This window comes from Mesocricetus auratus, unplaced genomic scaffold (assembly GCF_017639785.1).
Source record: "Mesocricetus auratus isolate SY011 unplaced genomic scaffold, BCM_Maur_2.0 Super-Scaffold_100011, whole genome shotgun sequence".
NCBI lineage: Eukaryota > Metazoa > Chordata > Mammalia > Rodentia > Cricetidae > Mesocricetus > Mesocricetus auratus.
In genome coordinates, this window is record NW_024429195.1 from 2,723,840 (window position 1) to 2,744,824 (window position 20,985).

Below are 20,985 nucleotides of genomic sequence, written 5' to 3' on the forward strand. Positions count from 1 at the left end.
GTACCAATAAAGGATATTAAATCTCAAAGAGGGCAACTAATGAAAATTGAGAACTAGGGCTAGCTCAGTGGCTTAATGTAATCACAAGGATCCAAGTTCAAATCCACAGTATCCACATAAAAAGCCAGTTGCAGCCACATGAGGCCCCGGAACTCCTGAGACAGGAAAAGTCTCAGGTGTTTCCTGGCCTAGCTTCAGGTTCAGTCAGAGACCTTGGCTCAAGAGAATGAGGCAGAGAGCGAAGAGTAGGGTGTCCAACATTCTCCTTTGGCCTCTATGTGATGCTCACGTGTGCACACCCACCACACACAGACACCATATACAGCGCCCGTGCTTGAGCGTGTATGCAATACTGAGACTGCTATTCTGCAGCTACATGTAAGGTAAAATGCAGGTTATTATGTAGCCAGTAAACAAGATTTTCAGGTTAAAAGAAGGACACACTGGGCTGGAGTGACAGCTCTGTGGTTTAGGGCACTTACTCCCCTTCCAGAGGATCCACATTTGGTTCCCAGGACCAACATTAGGCGGCTCACAATCACTCACCCTCTTCTTGTCTCAACAGGTGTGCACACCCACGGAATACACACACACACACACACACACACACACACAATAAATATAGCTTAAGAGTAAGAGGCATTAAAATCAAAACGTTTGGATGAAAATCCTATATTTTAACTCTCATATTAATTAGAAATAATTGTATGTACTGATTATTCAAAAAATACATTGCCTAATTGTTTACAAAAACACCTAGAAATAAGTACAACCAGCACACAAGGTGGCGCTCTAGTGTAAAAAAAAAAGAATGGTGTTTGAAGTGGTTAGCCCTGTGACCCACATGGTAACATAAAAGACCAATTCCCAGCAGTCCTCTAAACACCACACATGCCCCATGGCATTTACACACACACATATACATATATACAAATAACAAAGATTTAATACACACAAGCACACATACATCATGCATACATGCATAAGTAGACACAAAATTAAGATACCTGAACAATGAGCATGTGTTATCCATTGTAATATTGAAAACTCCATCTTCTCTAACACTTTTCTTATGCACAGTGCCTCCAAAAACCTTATTCATCATCTAATGAAGGAGGAAAAACATGAATGTTAATGAGTCAAAAGAAGTTTGTATGCTAAAAATATTCACTTATAACCTTTGCTCTCAAAATTTATGTAACATAAATATAACTGAGCAAACAAGTATTTAGTAAATGTAGGTAACTATAATCACTATATATAAATTATTAAGAAGCATGAATTTATAGCAAAATTTGACAAGGAATTTGACTTGAGATTAATTTCTGTTAAACACTGACAGACCTTCCATTTGGTATATTTTAATTCACATTAAAAAGAGAAATTTCAGACTGGTGTAGTGCCATGTCTTTAATTCCAGCACTCAGGAGACAGAGGCAAGTGAAGTTATGTGGGTTCAAGCCATCCTTACTCTATGTAACTGAGTTCCAGGATAGCCATAGCTACATAGTAACACGCTGACTCAAAAAGAGAAATTTCCCTCAGCTCAGAATTTAATTTAAAACCTCCTGCAAAGATACTCTGCGATTTAAAAAGCCATAGCAAGTAAGAACTGTAGCACCAACACAGGAGATCTATAGAGATGCCTAAGAGGCATGAAGGAAAAACCTATGACCCTTTTTTTGAATGGTTGAATTAGAGAATGACAGATGAGAGGAAACACTGGACACCAGATAAGGGCAATGCAATGAAGCCTTGTACTCCACATAAATGCACTTAGGCATAGCGGGGCACACCTTTAAAACCAGCACTCTGGAGGCAGAGGCCAGCCTGGTCTACAAAACAAGTTCCAGGACAGCCAGGGTTGTTATACAGAGAAACCATGTCTGAGGGAGGCAGGGTGAGAGGACAATAATGCTACTACAAATAATAACATAAAGGACATGAACTTCATCTGCAAACCACAAATCTGGTCAGCTTCGGTATGTAACTTCGGATTTAACTTCCCCTGCAATCAAAGAATAATCTTTACTCTTCCAATAGATGGAAAGAATATATTAAAAAACTCAAGAGTTCAAGGTCCTCTTAGCCACGAAGCAAAGGCTTTGAGGGCAGAATAAGCTCCATGAAACCCTGTTTCTACAATATTTATTCTGTGTATTTGCTGTAAAAACCTGTTTCTTTTCCTTTGTTACATGCTAAAGGCAAAAGGGAAAACATGCAAAGACAATTTATAGCTGGGAATGTTGGTGTATGCCTTTAATCTCAGCATTCAGGAAGTAGAGGAAGGCCTGTATCTGAGTTCAAGACCAGTCTGGTCTACAGAACGAGTAACAGGACAGCTAGAACTGTTACACAGAGAAATCCTGCCTCAGAGGAAAAAAGACAGTTTATAAACTGAACACATTAATACATGGTTATACATTAATCTGGCTTTTCTTTAAAACCTTTTTTTATGTGTTAGTGTTTTGCCTGCATGTATGTATGTATGTATGTGTGCCAATGCATTCCTGTGTCCTCGAAAGTCAGAAGAGGGAGCAGATCTCCTGGAACTACAGTTACTGCTATCATCCCTGGGTACCAGAACTCAAACCCAGCTGCTCTGCTCTTAACCACTTACCATCTCTCCAGCTTCTTGGCATAGAAAAAAAACCTTAAGAATTTCTTGATTTAAAAAAATTTTTTTTGAGTTTAAGAGGAAAGGGGTATATGATGGCTATTCTTGGTTGTCAACTTGATTACAACTAAAATCAACTGAAAACCAAGTTGCTGGGCACACCTGTGAGGAATTTGTAGTTAAATGAATCATTTAACACAGGAATTGTATTTATACAATTGAGGCTGAACACGAACACACACACACACACACACACACACACGACGCACGCATGCACACACACAAAAGAAAGTCTGGGCCCATCTTCTCCTGGCAGTCAACATACCTGGAACTCACTTTGTAGACCAGGCTGGCCTCGAACTCACAGAGATCCGCCTGCCTCTGCCTCCCGAGTGCTGGGGTTAAAGGCGTGCGCCACCACCGCCCGGCTGAGAAAGAAAACTTTGCCTTTGCCAGCACCTCTGGCACTAGAGCCTACTTCTTTGGGATTGTGATGTACACTGAAGTCCAGCTGAGACATCCAGCCTCATGGACTGAACAACTACTGGATTCTCAGACTTTCTGCTGGGAGACAGCCACTGTTGGATTAGAGGGACCATAGCCTATAAACCACTCTAATAAACTCTCTCTCCCACTCCATATATGTTCATTCTATCAGTTCTGTTCCTCTAGAGAACCCTGACTAACATGGGGGGAGGGGGACAAGAAGTTTTTTTTTTAAAGGGAAAATATCACAGTACTCAAGGCTTCAGCAGGAGGATTACCCACTTGTAGGTAGTTTGGACTATGCATCAAAAAGTTCTGTACCTAAGCAAGCTGAAAGAGAGGGAAGGAGGATAGAGGGAGAAAAGAAAGGACAGGGGAAGGAAAGAGGGGACTCATTAAATGTACTAATATGCAACTAATCATAACACATTATTCATTATTTCCAGATGATCCAATCAAGTAAGACAATGTTTACATACTATAATTTCGATAATTTTTAATCTGGTTTATGTTTCTATTCCTTTAGAACTTGTTTGGTAAAACTGATATTAACATTATCTGTTCTCATAGTCAGTGACTTTGTACGTATCTGGTCCATGGCTAAAATGGCCAATGGAGAGCACAACACCAAACAAAAGAGGCTGGGAGAAACAACAGGAGCTCCCACTGTTTACAAACGGACAGACAGCGGTGGGACAGAGTGGAGCACACATCCAATTCCAAAACTTGGGGAAGCAGAGACAGAGGTATCTCTATGAGTTCAAGGCTAACCCGGCTTACATAGGTTCTAGGCTAGTGAGGACTGCATTGTGAGACTCTGTCTCAAATAAACAGATAGGATAGACAGATGGACAGAAAGACAGATACACACAGACAGACAAACGGTGGTGGTTTGTTAAGAAATCTAGTTACTTATAAACAGGTTTCTTTATAAGGTCAACTTTACTATAGAATCAATACACAGCAGTAATATGCCTAAATTATCTTAAAGAGACAGTGGTTTAAATCACAAGAATAAAACATTTAGTCAACTCTCAAACTCAATTTTCAGCTGTACCTGCATGCCATAGCAAATTCCAAGAACAGGCTTGCCGATGGTAAATATTGCTGGGTCAAACCAGGGAGCATCCTCTGCGTACACAGAGTTAGGTCCTCCAGATATGATAATAGCCCTGTGGATTGAAAGGAGTCAGTACAGAATGTGATGCTAATCTTTAATTAAGATCTGTCCCATTTTGTACCATATGCCCAGTTCTTAAGGGTTAGCCCAAATCTGTCATCTAATTTAGCTACGTTACAATTGGCAACAAAATATTCTGCATATTCTAAAAACTTAAAAATATTTCAGGAGTAGGACTATCACAAGAAATTCGTGTTTACTGGTATTTGGGGGGTGGTTAAAATCTAAAGCTGACTTTACTGTTTGGCTTGTTTCTGGATTTTGGGGGGACAGTCTCACTATGTTGCCAAGACTAACATGGAACTCACTACCCACCTCCTCAGCTTCGTGAGTGCTGGGAAAATAGCACACACTGCCACAGTCGCTAGACATTAAGCATGCACTCCTGTGGGAGGAACTATGAACAGCTACAATCAGAAGCAGTTATGCGGGCCAGCCTGCAGAGGAGCGCCTATCTAGAGAGCAGCAGGAGAAAACAAAACAAAGAAAGCACTGGAAGCTGGGGTGGTATGAGCCAAATGTGTAAAATAATCTTAGACGGGTATACAACAGCATCAGGTACTGTGAGTGACACCTAAGGGCTGGAGAAAAAAAGGTTTGGAATAGCACTAGAATAGATACATAACCCATTCCTAACAAAGCTAACTCTGTAAGATGCAGTAAAGCCCAAAGCTTGCCCAGTGGTTGGTAGAGCACTTGCCCAGCTTTTAAGAGGTCCTGGCACCAACAAAAGACGAGGTGCGGGGAAGCAAGCACGTAATAGTCAGGAGCGCTAGGCTCTCAGGCATGTTTACAATTTCCTTTTTTAACTGTTGAACCACAGCACTTGTGGAAATCAGAAGCTAACACGGAGTCCGTTCTCTCCTTCCGCTCACCGGCGGAGCCATCTTGCCAGCCCCATGTTAACTCTATCAGGTGCCACCAGGGCTTCCCAGTGAGAACTGTCTACAAAACAGTAACCACTGTGCCCGGATCCTTCCTTCGTCCATTCCAGTCTACTAAACAACTCCAGGCTAGAAGGTCTCAGTAGTATTAAACGGAAGGCAAACTTTAAAGACAGATTAAATAAAGGATAGAACTCCAGGAGTACTTAAACCAAGTGTGAAAATCCTCAACAACTGAGGTGAACCAACACTGTGAGTCTTATAATACCCAACAAGTTATACAAATCACGCAGGTGAAGGCCATAAAGGTGGGCACCAAGTCTGTCAGGATACAAAACTAAAAGAACAACAGTTAAGCTGGCTGTGGTGGCACAAGCCTTTAATCCCAACCGCGAGAGGCAAGAGGACCTCTGTGCATGGTTTACAAACTGAATTCCAGGATAGCCATAATTACATAGTGAGATCATCTCTAAAACAAAACAAGCAAGCAAACAAAAAAGAAATGGCCAAATAGAACTTCCAGCAGAAAGGATCAAAGAAATAAAAGTCACAGTGATAAAATACCAATGTAACTTGTACAAAACAAAAAACAAAAAAAGTCCAAACAGGATGTCCTCATCAAACCCTTCCCCCAGGGAGCTCAGGGAACTGCAGAGAAAGAAAGACTGCAGGAGAGGATGGGTGACACCAAGCAAACAGCGTCTTCCAGATACAGCAGGGCTGACACACATATGAACCCAGAGCCTGGAACACAGGGCGCACTCAGGTCCAAACCACATGGGGTCCTAGAGCTGAGAAGGGAAGTGACATTATATCCCACCCCTAGCCAGGAAGCTGCCTCCCACTGGCAACTGCTTGCAAAGGAAAATTTAGTTTCTGCAATGGAGTCTCACTGGGTATTCAAACCACACTTAAGGACAGGCACCAAGCCCAGCAGTAGATGGTCGCAGAAAATCATAACGCTTTGTTAGGCTTTTTTTTTAAGCCTTATTGGTCTTTTGCTTGTACTTTTTTGTGTCTATGTGTCTCTTGTGCTTTTTCTTTCTTTTTTTATTCTGGCTTTATTATCTTTTTTACTGTTTTATTTTTCCTAAAGAGAAAGGTGTAGAGGTGGATGGGGATGGGTGGGGAGGATCTGGACGAGGGAAACTACGATCAGAATTTATTATGTGGAAAAGAATTATTTCAATACAAAAGAAAAGGAAGCAGCTCTGAGGACTTGAGAGATGGATGGCTCGGCAGTAGGGAGCCAGGCTCAGAACCATCTGCAACTCCAGTCCCAAGGGATCTGATGCGGAGCACCAGGGATGCACATGGGTGCATGGCAAACACCCACACACATAAATAAATAAAAGGACATCCGCTGGTAGCAAGCAGCTAAACAAAGATAAGACAGTATGCACCTGAATCCCCAACTCTACAGAAAAAGGCAGGAGGGTTAGAGAAAGAACTCTCTGGAGACCAAGAAAGCTCATAAAATACTGAGTTTGGGGGCTGGGACAGCAGTTAAGAGCAGTGGGTGCTCTTCCAGAGGACCCTGGTTCAATTCCCAGCACCCACATGGCAGCTCACACCTGTATGTAACTCAAGTTCCAGGGCTTCTAACACCTGACACAAATACACATGGGGGGGGGTATTGACTACTAGGAAGGCCGTTAAGAGCTTGCCATGCAAGTCTGGTGACCTGAACTCCTTCCATCATCATAGTCCAAGGGAAGAACTGATTGGGGGGGGGGGGAATGTTTGTCTTATTGGTTGATAAAGCACTGTTGGCCAATAGGAAAGCAGGACAGTTGGGCCTAGGGGTTGGGGAGGATTCTGGGAGTGTAGTAAAAAGTAGGAGTCACCATGTGATCCTGTGAAGAGGGGATACATCAGGATGGTGTCCTCAAAAAGATAAGTCCTTATAGAAATATATACTAGTAGTCATGGCTTATACTTAAGACAGAACTAGCCAATGTGAAGCCCTGGACATTGGCCGACAGCACTGTAACTGATAGAGTCTCTGTGTGTTATTTGGGGTTGAAGCGTCTCTGGGCTCGGGCAGCTGGCAGAAGAATACACATTTCACAAGAGTAACTCTCAAGTTTGATAACTGAGCCAGAGACCAGCCGGTAGATCAAACTCTGAAGCCACCTGCTAATCATTGCTGTTGAGTCCTACTATGATGGCACAGGTGTTTGATACCCTCGGCGACAGTCCTCCAGCAGGGTTGTTAATTAATTAATATACAGGAGGTCTTGAGAGAACAAACACAGGTCCTTTGTCTGTACAGATCAATACCGTAGCTGTTCTCCACACTCAACACACTTGGAAGTCAGCCCTACATTAGCTACCCTGGGGACATGAAGGAATCTGCATAGGGTGACAATCTGCCTAGACCACAGACCGAAAGGCTCAGTGTGCTGCAGACGCCTCTGTATACAGAAGGAAAACCTGTGTGGAGGAGAAAAGAGGAGCAGTGGGAAGGAAATGGAGTAGAATCAGAACAAAGTATAATGATACACATCATCAAAACAAACAAAAAATTAAGACATCAAGCTTATCTTTTTACCCGAAAGTATAAATTATTCCTTTTAAATTCCAAATCAAAGCTATAGGAAATTTCTTTAAAAAACCAAGCTGGGTTTTTATAGAAAAAACCCACATGTCCAAGTAAACTAATCATAAAACATCCCAAGATGTAAAACTCAAACAACGATCAAAGGTTACCGAAATCCTTGCTCCTTTATGGCGAAAGCTGGTGTTTCCAAGGGGAAGATCTCTGACTGCACAAAGAGCTCCCGCACTCTTCGGTCGATGACTTTTCCATACTGAGCCCCAGCATCCAGAATGACAACAGCTCCTTCGTACTCGTGACAGCCATCCTTTAGGTCTCCTCCAGCATTCTCTGGCTACAAGTAAAACAAACGGAAATTCTGATTTACAAAAGCTACATTACTTATTAGGGCGGGCTAGTAGGGTGGCTCAGCAGGAACAGAGTTGTACCCAAGTTTGAGGACCTGAGTTTGATCCCAGAGGCCTACACAGCAGGAGAGAATCAATTGTCCTCTGGGCTGGGAGGTAGTAGTGTATACCTTTAATTCCAGTACTCTGGAGGAACAGGCAGGCAGAACTCTATGAGTTCAAGACCAGCCTGGTCTACAAAGTTCCGGGACAGCTAAAGTGGCTACCCAGGGAAATCCCTACACACACACACACACACACACACACACACACACACACACACACGTTCTCCTCTGACATGCGTTCTCCTCTGACATGCATGCTGTGGCACACTGTGTCTTCACATACACAATATAATTCTTTTTTAATTACACCATTTTAAAAAACAGAGGGGTCACTGTTAGCTCCAAAATCACACAGAAATGCAACTTGTTAACTTATGTTGCAGACAAACAGCTCTGTTCTAGCAGTCCTGATTTCTGCCTGCTATGCCAGCATTCCTATTACTTGTGCCTCCTCTAGACAGTAAGTCACATGATTGCCCCAATAGGCTTGACATTCCTCTGAGAAGCATATTAAAGATGTGGTTAAAACCTGCCACTGCAGTGTAAGTATGGCTACATTCACTTTAACTAAAATCTTTTGCAACAGACATATCTAACCTACAACACTAACATTTTTAGAAGTTTTCAAACAGTGTATGTATGCCACCTGTGTACAGGAGCCCAGAGCCAAAAGGGGGCATCAGAAACTGGAGATAGTGGCAGCTTGTGAACTGCATGTCGTGGGTGATAGACACTGAACCGTCGACTACCAATTTTCCTATCCAACAGTTTTCAACAAGTAAGGTAATGCAAAGAGCAGCACCCAGTAATGAAGGCAAGTTCTTTTCTCTTCAAGCTCTGTACTATTCACAATGTGGTTTAATTAGATTTTCAAACTTATTTGCATCATATTGCAAAAGCTGTTTTAGTTAATTATTCATGGTGGCACAGGCCTTGAATTCCAGTACTTTGCAAACACACAGCAAATTTATAATGCTAACATTTTGTGTAGTGGTAGATCATTAGTTCAAGGTCATCCTCAGCTACATAGTGAGTTTGAGGTCAGCCTAAGGATGAACTACACAGTCACAAAGTCTGTCTAAACAAACCTTTCTGGATCTATCTGAAGGATTATGTTCTGCCTTGATGTGTTTTATTGTATCCACATGATTCTAACTGTCGTTGACAGCAACACAGTTGTTCATCTTACATAATGCAGAGTATCTTTAGGAAATAGTGTTGGTAAGAAAAAGTAGACATCAGATATCCAAGCACAGTAAAAGTACATTACCCAGGATCTGAGATCAGAATACATAACACATGAGTTTCTATTACAATTATTTATTGAATTACTCATTTTACATTTCTGTATTTACTTAGTGTGTCGGTAGACACACATGCCAGTGCATGTAAATAAAGGTCAGAGGACAACTTGTGAATTCTGAAGATCAGAACCTGGGTTCTCACACTTGTGTGGCAAGCATTTTTCTTTCCCACTGAGCCATCTCTCCAACCCTTACTATGTATTTTTCATGTATAGGAAAACAACATTGTTGCCAGAGTGTGAGGGAACTTCAGAAGTGATAGAAATACTTATACTGGGGTGGTGGTGGCACACACTATAAAAATTCAACCTATATACTTGGAGATCTGTACAGGTGACCACTTACTACATCTACTCTAAATAAAAATTTAAATTAAAAAACAATCCAAACTATTACCTACCTTCACAAACCAAAAGATGCTGCCACAATGATAACTGTCCCCCTCAATCTTCAATGGCATTAGACAGTGAAGCTCTATGCCAGAGTCATTGACAGAGCCAATACTCAAATCTAAGAGCCAGTTGGCCTGCTGCAGAATCACAATTTTGGGGCTTAGGTTGCACCTGACGAGCATGTGCCAGAAGTGGGGTCAGGGAGGGGATCAGAGGGGCTGGGAGGAAGGAGAAGGGAAGCAGGGGAGACCAAGAGGAGATGCAGCTCAGTGGACAGCGTTTGTCTGGGCTGTGAGAAGCCCTTCATTGCTCTAGCTCATACACACAGTAAAAAAAATAACAGGTGCTGAGCACCTGTGGCCAGGAGTTGTTACCTGTGTAAAATCAGTAGCACTGTTGTATGTAAATAAATTAATTGAAACATGTTTTTAAAGACTGTATTTATTATAAAACAATTATCCAAAGAAGTGAAAAATCAGTTGGGAGTGGGTTCACAGATTTGTAATCCCAATACTCAGGAAATGAAGGCTGGAGAAACTTATGGACAACTTGAGATACATGAGATCCTCTCCCTTCACCCCCCCCATAGCCCCTCCAAAGTAAAGTCTTCACAATTAATATCACAAGATAATAAGACAAACTGAAACGTAACACAAAAAAAATGAAAAGCAGCCAGGTGGTGGAGCAGGCCTTTAACCCCAGCACCAGGGAGGCAGAGGCAGGAGGATCTGAGTTCAAGGTTAGCCTGATCTACAGGTGTTCCAGGACAGCCAAAACTACATAGTGAAATGCTGTTTCAAAAAAAAAAAAAAAAAAAAAAAAAAGGTTGGGGGATTAAAAGTTAGCTAGCATATTCATGGTTTTTTGTTTTTTGGTTTTTTTTTTTGGTTTTTCGAGACAGGGTTTCTCTGTGGCTTTGGAGGCTGTCCTGGAACTCACTCTGTAGACCAGGCTGGTCTCGAACTCACAGAGATCCGCCTGCCTCTGCCTCCCGAGTGCTGGGATTAAAGGCGTGCGCCACCAACGCCCGGCGCATATTCATGGTTTTTAGTTCCTCCAGCATCATGGTTTTTAAAAACAAAAACAAACAAAACAAAGTCCATGGATTAAAAATAAAAGCCTAATGAATTATGATTGTATGGGAACAGAGTTTGGTGAAAATTTGGCCCACTACAAAGACACTCTCTCTTGATTCATAGAGGGCTTATTTTTGTTTATTTTGTCTGCAGCGAGTATATTAAAAAGTTATAAAAGGTAAAGTGAGTGTTGTGGCTTACACTCCTAATCCCAGCGTAGCATTGAAGAGGCTGGGGCTGGCGGCTGTCATGACTTCCAAGCAAGCATGGACTACAGTGTAACCACGGATGCTGGGGCTGCAGAGACGCTCCACCATTAGAGCACTGGCGGCTACTCCAGACGATCTGGCTCAGCTCCCAGAACCCACGTGTGGCTCATGGCCATCTACAATTCCAGTGCCGAGGATATGGTACCCTCTTCTAGCCTCCATCGGCACCAAACACCTCCATGAAGGCTAAATACCAGTTTCTTAGCTTCTTAATGCTGTATGTGATAAGATACACTATGACCAAAAGTGACTTGGAAAGGTAAGAGTTTATTCCGTTGACGATGGTGGTCCATCACCAGGGAACTCAAGGCAGGAGAAGAGAGCCATTAAACGAAGACTGCTTGCTCCCCAAGCTGGCTTACACAAGGTGGGGGCACTCCCACCCACACCAAAAGCATGCCCTACAGACTTGCCTACAGGCAATCTGGGAGGCATTTTCTCAGCTGAGTTCATCTTCCCAAATATCAAAAGCCAACCAGAACACCCAATTACATAAAATAACGGAATTTTTAAAGGTTTTTAAAAACCTGGGCTGGAGAGACTTATTCAGCGATTATGAGCACTGGCTGCTCTTCCAGAAGACCCAGCTTCAATTCTCAACAGCCATGTGGCCGCTCACAACTGTCTGTAATTCCAGTGCAAGGGATCTGGTGTCATTTCCTGGCCTCCACGGGCACACAGGCACACACATGCAGGCAGAACACTCAAACATTTTTTGAACAAAGTGTAACAGTTTGTGCATGTAGAGGAAGCTAGTCTTAGACTAACACTGGAAGGGGCTGGGATAACATCTTCCATGGTTAATTCTAATTGCTCAGCTTAAAGATTAGGTTAGGTGTTTTGGTTTTTTAATTTGTTTTTCATTTTATTTTTTAATTCTGAATAAGGGCTTGTTTTGTTTTTCCAGACAGGGTTTCTCTGTGTAAAAGCACTGGCTGTCCTGGAACAAACTCTGTAGACCAGGCTGGCCTCGAACTCAGAGATCCGCCTGCCTCTGCACCACCAATGCCCCGGCATAAGGGTGTTTTGCAGGCATGTGCTATGTCTGCGCCACGTGCATGCAGTGTCCGCAGGGGACGGAAGAGGGCGTTGGATCACCGGGGACTGGAGTTACAGACCAGCTAAACTGCTTAACGCCCCCCATGACCCTGAAATAAAATTTAGCTAATTCACCGTAAACTCCTATCAGAAATCAAAACTCTTTTTTTAAAAGTTTTTAAAATTATGCTCATACTGTTGAGATCATTTGAAAACTGAAATTTTAACTTTCTGGTACGACTTAATTTCGTGAAAATACTCTTCTGTATCGCAGTGTGTATTTTTCAAAGCTTGTAAAGTAGGCTTGTGTTCCTCTGATACCTCAGCGGATTCATGCACCATACAGATGCTAAATTAAAGACAAATGAACCTAAGTATGTGAGAGCGTGACAGGTGCCTAGCTTTGAGACTATGGATAGGAGCGACCTCACAATGTTCATTCATTTGTTCAATGCAGGCTCTGTGTGATTACTAAGTATTAAACAGCCATTCGAGAAGTTGTGACGCTTAAGCTCCGTCTTTGTAACAGCACTGAAATTATGCGTGGCTGTGGAACTCGATCCTCGCTTCAAAGCTCGGAGTCTCATACACGCGAAAGGAAATGGAACCAGTTCCCTAAAGCCAGGCCACAGCGACGCAGAGGGTGATGCGCACCTCGCTGAAGCGAATCGCAGGTCAACCCTGCAGTTTCCCGCTTTGAGGAGGTCATGAAGACCTCCCGGCCAAAGCCGACTTCAACTCGGAGGGGAAAGGCAGGGGGCCGAGGCCGGGAGCTGAGGGCGACGAGCTCATCAACGGCCCGACAACGCTCTCGGTCTGGGCTCACGCCCTTGGTCAACTCGTCCAGCCCTCGGCTCGCAGCGAGAGACCCGGCGGCGGTGAGCAGGTCCCCAAAACCAGCGCGTGAGGCCGGCGGCGGGGTGCGCAGGACCGGAATCTGTCACACACCTCCCCTCCCTCCGAGGATGGCGGGAGAGCCGGCGCCGGACGGAGCACACCTGGGCCCCGGCGCAAAGGGGGCGCTCGCCGGGACCCCACGGCGGCGGGAAACCGAACAGCCAGGCCCCCGCCCGGGCGGGGAAGACCACGGGCCCGCCGGCGCTGACGCCGCACGCGAGGGAGGCCCCGATGCGGCCCCAGGGCCTCGGCGTCCCTAAGGACCGGGCCGCCGCACGGATCTCCCACTGGCGAGCCGATCGGGCGCCTCCGACCGCGGGAGGCCGCGCCGCGGGCCGGGCCGAGGGACACGGCCGAGCCCCCGGGTCTCGCTCACGCCTGCGGAGAGCGGCGGGGACCCAGGCGCACACTGACCTTGGAATCTCCGTTGCACAGGGCCATCGCGGCGGGGGGCGCCGAGGGGATCGGCGCCGCGGGCGGAGACCGCTGGAGAGGCCTGGAGACGAGCGGCGCCGCTCCGGGACCAGAGAGCCGCGGTGAGCGTGCAGCACGGCGGCAGCTCCCGAGCACAGCGGCGGCGAGCGCGGCTCCCGCCTCCAGCTTCCGGACGTCAGTGCGGCCGCCCCCAACCGGCCCGCCCTAGGAGGCGGGGCCAGCCAAGCCCCGCCCCCGCCGGCCCCCAGGGAAGCGAGCCGCCCGCCTACCGGCATGGAAAGCTTTCGCCACGCGGCTGCGGCCTGGCTTGTTACCGCTAATAGGAGCCCAGGGCGGCTTAGCTTGGCTCGGCCGCAAGGGAAGCCCCAGTCAGGGAGGCCCCTTGCGCTGAAGGTCACCTGACTTCAGTGGCAGCCAAAGGCCGGTGGTGGCTCCAAGGAGCAGGCCTTCGAGGGCCTCTTAGGTAGCCTGGACTCAGCTACAGGACATCAGGTCTACAACGCCTACAGGATTTCCAAAAAGAAAGGAGCTTGCCAGCTGCACTGATTGGCAGCTGCACCAACGGGCTGGTCCTGGAGCTCATATAGCCAACACAGCAAACAGTGGTTTGTTTCGTTAGGAATTGTTTTCCTGTAGTTCCTCCAGCTAGCCCGTCGGCACCCATCGGGGCCAGTGTTACTTTGGAGTGGTTCTCTGAAAGAAAGCCTGAATCAGGGTTCAGGGAAAACACTAACAGAGTGTCCTGGCTCATCCCTGAATACCAGCACCCGGGAAGCTGAGTCAATAGTTTTCCGACCTACCACCTTATCTTAAAAAAAAAAAAAAACATACAATGATGACTTTTAGTAAAGCCTTTCAACAACTATCCATCCATTACAAAACACTAACATTGCCCGTGCTCTGCTGTCAGGGAGTGACGTCGAGCAAGTTGGAACCACCAGAATTTACCAGTGTCTTGAGAATGGTGAAGGACTGTTCTTGTCCTATCTTTTACAAACCAGAAAACTAAGACACAGTAAAATAATTTGTCACTCAAGCAGTCCTGATTCACTTACCTTGTGTTTGGTTTGGTTTTGGTTGGAAAAATGGACAGTTGAATTTCTCAGTGCCATGATAGTTGGGTTTTCTTGGTGGGTCTGCATGAACAGAGTGGAGTCAACGAATGAACAGTTTCAACTTGTGTAACATCCACCCGCTTCCACCGCTCCGACCCTAGCAATGCAGCAGAACAATGTGATAACTGGCTCTAAGGGCTGGCTGCATATCACCTCAACCTGAAAACTAGTAAACTGCAAGAGACATTTCAATAACGGATTCACAATGTCAGCAGGGGTGGGTGGCTCAGTGTATTTTAAGAGACGGTGTCTCTGTGTATCCCTGGCTGTCCCAGAACTCACTGGCTCAGTTTTTAACAATAAGCTATAGATTTCTCGTAGAGTCTACCCTGTTGAAGAAATTACTGTCTATTTACTAGCTGGCCTGGTTGTTGTTGTCTTTCAAGAATGGATGGTGGCTGACCACCACTTTTGATCCCAGAAATCAGGAGTCTGAGGCAGGAACATCTGAGTTCTAGGCCAGCCTGGTTTACTGAGTGAGTTCCAGGACAACCAGAGCTATACAGGGAAAACTGTGGGGAAGGGAGAGAGAAAGAAAGAAAAGAATGAATGGTGTTTGGCTGGACAGATGACTCAGCAGATAAGAACTACCCAAACATAAGGACCTGCGTTCAAGACCCAGCATCCATGTAAAATCCAGGTGTGGCCACATTCACCTATAAACCCAGAAATTCGGAGGACAAGAGATAAGAGAATCACATGGGCTTGCTGGCCGCCAGCCTAGCCCCAGCCTCAGTGACAGAACCTGTCTCGGGAATAAGGTGGAGGTTGATAGAGAACCTCCTCCCACGGCCTCTGTGCTCATCAACACGTGTGCACATAAACACGTGTGCACATATACCACACACACACACACACACACAAAATGAAATAAGAACTTTTTTAAAAAGATGGATGGCATGCAGAAGTCATATGTTATCATGTCCTAGTTGAAGGCTGGCCTAGGCTACACAGTGAGTTCCAAGATAGCCTGAGCTACAAAAAAAAAAAAAAAAAAAAAACCAAGAAGGAAAGGAAGTAAATAAAAGAAAAACTTCGGAGTCTCTTGACACCTCTTTTCTGAGCTCTAGATGCCTGTTATGGAGTGATGGTTAATCCTGATTGTCAATATAACGTGGTCTCTAATCAAGTAAGAGATAAGTGTCTAGGCACAAGTGTAATAGGTTTTCTTGATCACCTTACATGAAAGGGGAAGACCACTTTACATGTTAGCATCGTGTTCCCATGATATCCAGATAAAATGGAGTCCAAGGGAAGAGTTTGCTTTCTGATTATTTGACTGCTCATTGCCTTTCTCTGTCAAGCTGAGTTCATTTACCGGTCGCTGCTGCTACCGTTCTTCTTTAGTGCAGAACCCAGAGTTTCCAACCTTCTAGTGTGGACTGAATCCTGTGGGTAAGACTTGGAGGATGGAGGTAGCTCAACAGCTGAGGATTCTGAAGAGCTACCAGGTTCTCTGGCTCTCCAGGATGTAGACCACCACTGCTCACTGCTCAAGCACCCAGACGGTATCAGAGAAGCCGGTCCAGTAAGTCCCTTTACCGTATATGCATCCTCAGTTCTAGTCTACTAGAGAGCCCTGACTGACACACTATGTAGTTTTGGAGATTGGACGTAGGCCAGCTCTTTGTCACTCACCTATACCCCCCAGCAATCTTTTATTTTTTATTCTTACTTGGGTCTCACTAAGTTGCCCAGAAAGACATTGAACTTACTTTGTAGCCCAGGCTGGCCTTGACCTTGTGACCTTCTGCCTCAGCCTCCTACACAGCTTCAGTTTCAGTCTTTCCTCGCCACCAGCTGCAACTGAATCCAAACCGCTCACTTGCCTGCTAGGTCTGCAGAGATGTGGGACCACTAGCCTATTAGCATTGCAGGCCGTACTCTGCTGCTCCCTCGCTCCCCTCCACACACGCAAACAGCTTCAGTCCCTTAAATAGGGGGTGTTCTTTCTTGACTCTGGCCTTTTGCACAAAGTATCTTTCTCACTATGTTGCCCTGGCTGGCCTGGAGCATTCTATGTGGCCAGCCTGGAGTACGGAGTGGAGACACTGTCTCAAACCACAGAGGAAATGAGAACTGCAGCGGGAGGTGGGTGGCACAGATAGATTTCATAACAGACTGTGGAGCAAAAAAGAGCCAGAAATAATAAACACTATTCAACCATCACAATAGTAATGATTTCAGACATGAAATGTCAATGGATGCTAAAATCAGTGAGTAAAAGATAAGAAGTAGGTTCTACTTACACTATCTCAGAGTATCTCCCCACATAACAATCATTAATCATACAAGGTAAAATAGCAAGATTTTTGTCTTTCTTTTGTTTGTTTTGTTTTTGAGACAGGGTTTCTCCATGTAGCTTTGGAGCCTGTTCTGAAACTTAGATCTGTAGGTACTCTATAGACCAGGCTGGTCTCAAACTCACAGAGATCCGCCTGCCTCTGCCTCCCAAGTGCTGGGATTAAAGGTGTGCGATACAGCCTGGCCTTGTTTGTTTGTTGTTTTTGAGATATGGTCTCAATGTCAACCCTTGCTAGCCATGAACTAGACATGATTTAACTGCATCAGCCTCCCAAGTATGAATGCAACCACATCTGACAAAAATTAGCAACTTTAGAGGTGTCTTAATACACCTCCTTATTTGAGTGACCAACATGAATGTCACCATTAACAACAAATCAGTACAGTGTGTCACTTGATGATCTTAGTGAGATGAGCACAGTGTTACATTAGTGATGTTCTGCCTAAAATGCATGACAGAAACAGAAATCAAATGCAGGCACATTCCAAAAAATGGCCTGTGACTGTATCCAGTATTGATTTCTTTATGAAAACCTGGCCACTAAAGGGAATTTTTTTCTGCAATTAGGGTAGAGTTTATTCATCATCAACATTTTTTCCCTGCTTCACTGTATCAGTTGGTGCGGTCTGAAAGCTGGTTCTACTAGGCCTGAGATAGAGCAGCCCAAAGGTTGGGGCTTGGAACAATCTCTCCCAAGGCTTTCTCACTCACCCCTCTGCCACCTGCTCTGGGGACATCCTCTGAGGGCTGGGACACTTTGACCCTCTCTGTGGCCTCTTTCTCAAACTGCTTAGGACAGCAGGATTTCCTCTGCATCAGGTCAGAATTCCCAGGGGGAGTACTCCTGGTAGAAGCTGTGTTGTCTTTTCTGATTTTCTCCTCTATTGGCACACCAAGGATGAAATCCACAGCTCTGTAAGCAAACACTACATTGAGACATATGCCCAGCCTCTACAAGGCCTTTTCTTTTCTTTTCTTTTCTTTTTTTTTTTTTTTTTTTTTTTTTTTTTTTTGGTTTTTCGAGACAGGGTTTCTCTGTGGCTTTGGAGGCTGTCCTGGAACTCGCTTGGTAGTCCAGGCTGGTCTCGAACTCACAGAGATCCGCCTGCCTCTGCCTCCCGAGTGCTGGGATTAAAGGCGTGCGCCACCAACGCCCGGCTACAAGGCCTTTTCTAATCCAGCCTTAGCTTGCACACAGAATTGTTTCACTGCCATTTATTCACAGGATGAATCACAATCCTAGCCCAAATTCTCTTCTCATTGCTTTTAGAGCTATGCAGTTTATGGAACTATGTGAACCCCAGATAGTCAAGACAAGCCTGAGCAAAAAATACAAGTGCTGGAGGAATTGCCATCCCAGAGCTCAAGAAGTATTATAGAGTCGTAGTAATAAAAAAAAAAAACAGTATGGTACTGGCACTAACACAGACATGTACACAATGGAACAAAATCAAAGACCCAAACATGGGTACATGTAACTACAGCCATCTGATATTTAACAAAGGTGCCAAAAACATACTGGAGAAAAGACAGCATCTTCCACAAATGGTGTTAGGAAAACCAGATGTTCATATGTAAGAAAAATGTAAATAGACCCCTATCTATCACCTTGCACAAAAACTAATTCCAGATGGATGAAAGGCCTAAACTTGAACCCTGAAACACTCACACTGCTAGAAGAGAACACAGGCTGTGCCGTGCGTGACCCGGGTGTAAGAAAGGACTTCCTGACAGGACGTCACTTGTCTAAGAATTACGGCCAACAGTTGACAAGCGGGCTTCTTGAAGAGGCTTCTGCACAGCTGAATTAGCAGTCAACTGGGTGACGAGCAAGCCTACAGAGTGAGAAACATTGCCAGCTGCCTATCTGACAGAGGTTTAAGATCTGGAACGTACGAAGAGCTGCCGAGAAGGGAGCATGACCAACCTGCTCTCCCCAAGGACGCTCTTCTCAAGTAGAAATGCCATCCTCTCTCTCATATTCCTTCACTTTTATCTCAGATGCCCTCAATAACTAACACTGCCCTGCTCAGCCAAGTTTTCAGATTCCAAGTAATATGTGAACTGATGAAATGAAATCCACAATCAAAATTATAGGAAGGAGCCACTGCATGGAAAAAGAAGCCAGAGGCCACAAGCCTGGCAGTAAATCGCTCCTTGTGCTTTTGAAAAATAATCTGCAAACCACAGCTGCAATGGCTTGCTATCTAGAATTTCAATGCTTGGCTTCTGTGTTTTCCTTACACCAACCGCCCTGGGCTTTCAGAAACCATAAGAAGCCACATATATCTTTCTGGTAAAATTCTCCAGTAAACTAAATAAAAGGTTATTGGGATTTCTAGTAGTCAATAAAGGGGGGAAACAAACATATTTTTAACATTCCCCCCCAAGATTCAAGAAAGATTAAGAACTTTCTAAATTGAAACATAATTACCATGAATATAAGAAAAATAACAAAAGAAGTTACTTGATTCCAGTGTGCTGTTTAAAATAGTCCAAAATATGGTCTACAAGAGCTAGTTCCAGGACAGCCTCCAAAGCCACAGAGAAACCCTGTCTCGAAAAACCAAAAAAAAAAAAAAATAGTCCAAAATAACTCAATTGCCTTTGATTATTTATAGAGTGGCCAAGAGAATCCAGATCATATTGAACATGTCATCAAAAAAAGCGGAGTAATCAATATTTTGGTAAAAGCCATTTGGTTAATTAATTTGACTAAACTGGTCCTTGAGGTTTATTCTGGTTAGGAAAAGGATGACTTGAAAATTAAATACAGGATAATGTCCAGTGTTAAAGCATGGTGATTCATGCCTAGATACCATCGCTTGGGAGACTGAGGCAAGGTTGCCATGAATTCCAAATCAGCCTGGGCTACATAGTGAGGTCCAGACCAACCTGGGCTCACCCTGACTCAAAATAAACAGCAATAGTAACAATAAAAGTCAATCAGGGGATGACTGAGCCAACCAAACAAGAAATCAGCAGTGGTATATTAGCAGGTTGTCCTAGGTTACTTCAGAAATTATATGTACATTTTAAAGCCAAACTTACTTGCACATGCCTGTAAACCTGGCATTTAGAAAACAGAGGCAGGGGGATCACTGCAAGTTTCCAATTTTCAGGCCAGCCAGGGCTACATGGTAGGACTGCATCTCAAAGTCCCCTTCCCAAACGCACTTCTGTTAAGACGTCTGCCTCTGTGTTAGTTGGTGAAAGAATCAGAAATATATATATGGGAAGTCCTTCTGTGTATATGTCTCTCTTACTGGTTAATGAATAAAGCAATGTTGGCCAATAGGGAAGCAAGATAGGTGGGACTAGGAGTTGAGGAGGATTCTGGGAAATGTAGTGAATATAGTGAAGAGTAGAGGGTCGCCACGTGATCTCCCAGGAAGAGAGGATGTGTTGGAAGGGCTTCCAAGATAAGTCCTTATAGAAATATATATTAGTAATTATGGGTTAATAATTAAGTCAGAGCTAGCCATTAAGAAACCATAGCAAACAGCCAACAGCTTCATAATTAATATAGTGTCCTGCATGTTATTTGAGGGTGTGATGGGACCCAGGTGGGAATCCCACAACATACACACATACATATACATACACATACACACACACACACACACACACACACACATATATATGAGAGGAAAGCTTTAGAAATCCATGCAAGAAGTGAAAAATACAGAAGGAGTAGAAATAACATTGCACGAGCAGAAAAGTAAGCTAAATGCAGCCATACATCTCCCTGGCCAGAGACGATCTGGGGAGCTGCTTCCCAAAGCAGCCATCAGCCTATACAAATGAAAGCCCTGCAGCGTCCTGCTCAGGAGAAGCCCACATGGTCCTCGTGAAGTCTCAAATTCAGTGGTGAGTTTGGTGAGACGCTGATCCCTGCTGCAGACAGGAAAGCAGCAGAGACCAACGGCATCTTGTCGTGTCATCTCACTTAGGAGACACAGTTTCAAAGCTGTGC

General features: G+C 44.6%; 1 protein-coding gene across 3 annotated transcripts in view; it reads right to left on the bottom strand.

Annotated features, from left to right (window-relative positions):
- Window positions 1–20,985, bottom strand: part of Gmps (guanine monophosphate synthase) — a 51,981-nt gene that overhangs the window by 21,813 nt on the left and 9,183 nt on the right. Inside the window, exons 3-6 of one of the 3 annotated variants that reach the window (XM_040754347.1) lie at window positions 14,645–14,725; window positions 7,880–8,061; window positions 4,161–4,275; window positions 1,008–1,105 (exon numbers count right to left, since the gene is read on the bottom strand). In XM_040754347.1, the coding sequence (XP_040610281.1) occupies window positions 1,008–1,105; window positions 4,161–4,275; window positions 7,880–8,061; window positions 14,645–14,725 (476 nt within the window). Of the gene's footprint in view, window positions 1–1,007; window positions 1,106–4,160; window positions 4,276–7,879; window positions 8,062–13,568; window positions 13,760–14,644; window positions 14,726–20,985 lie in introns of those variants that run through there. The other 2 variants (XM_040754349.1, XM_040754348.1) reach the window with 2 other exon arrangements.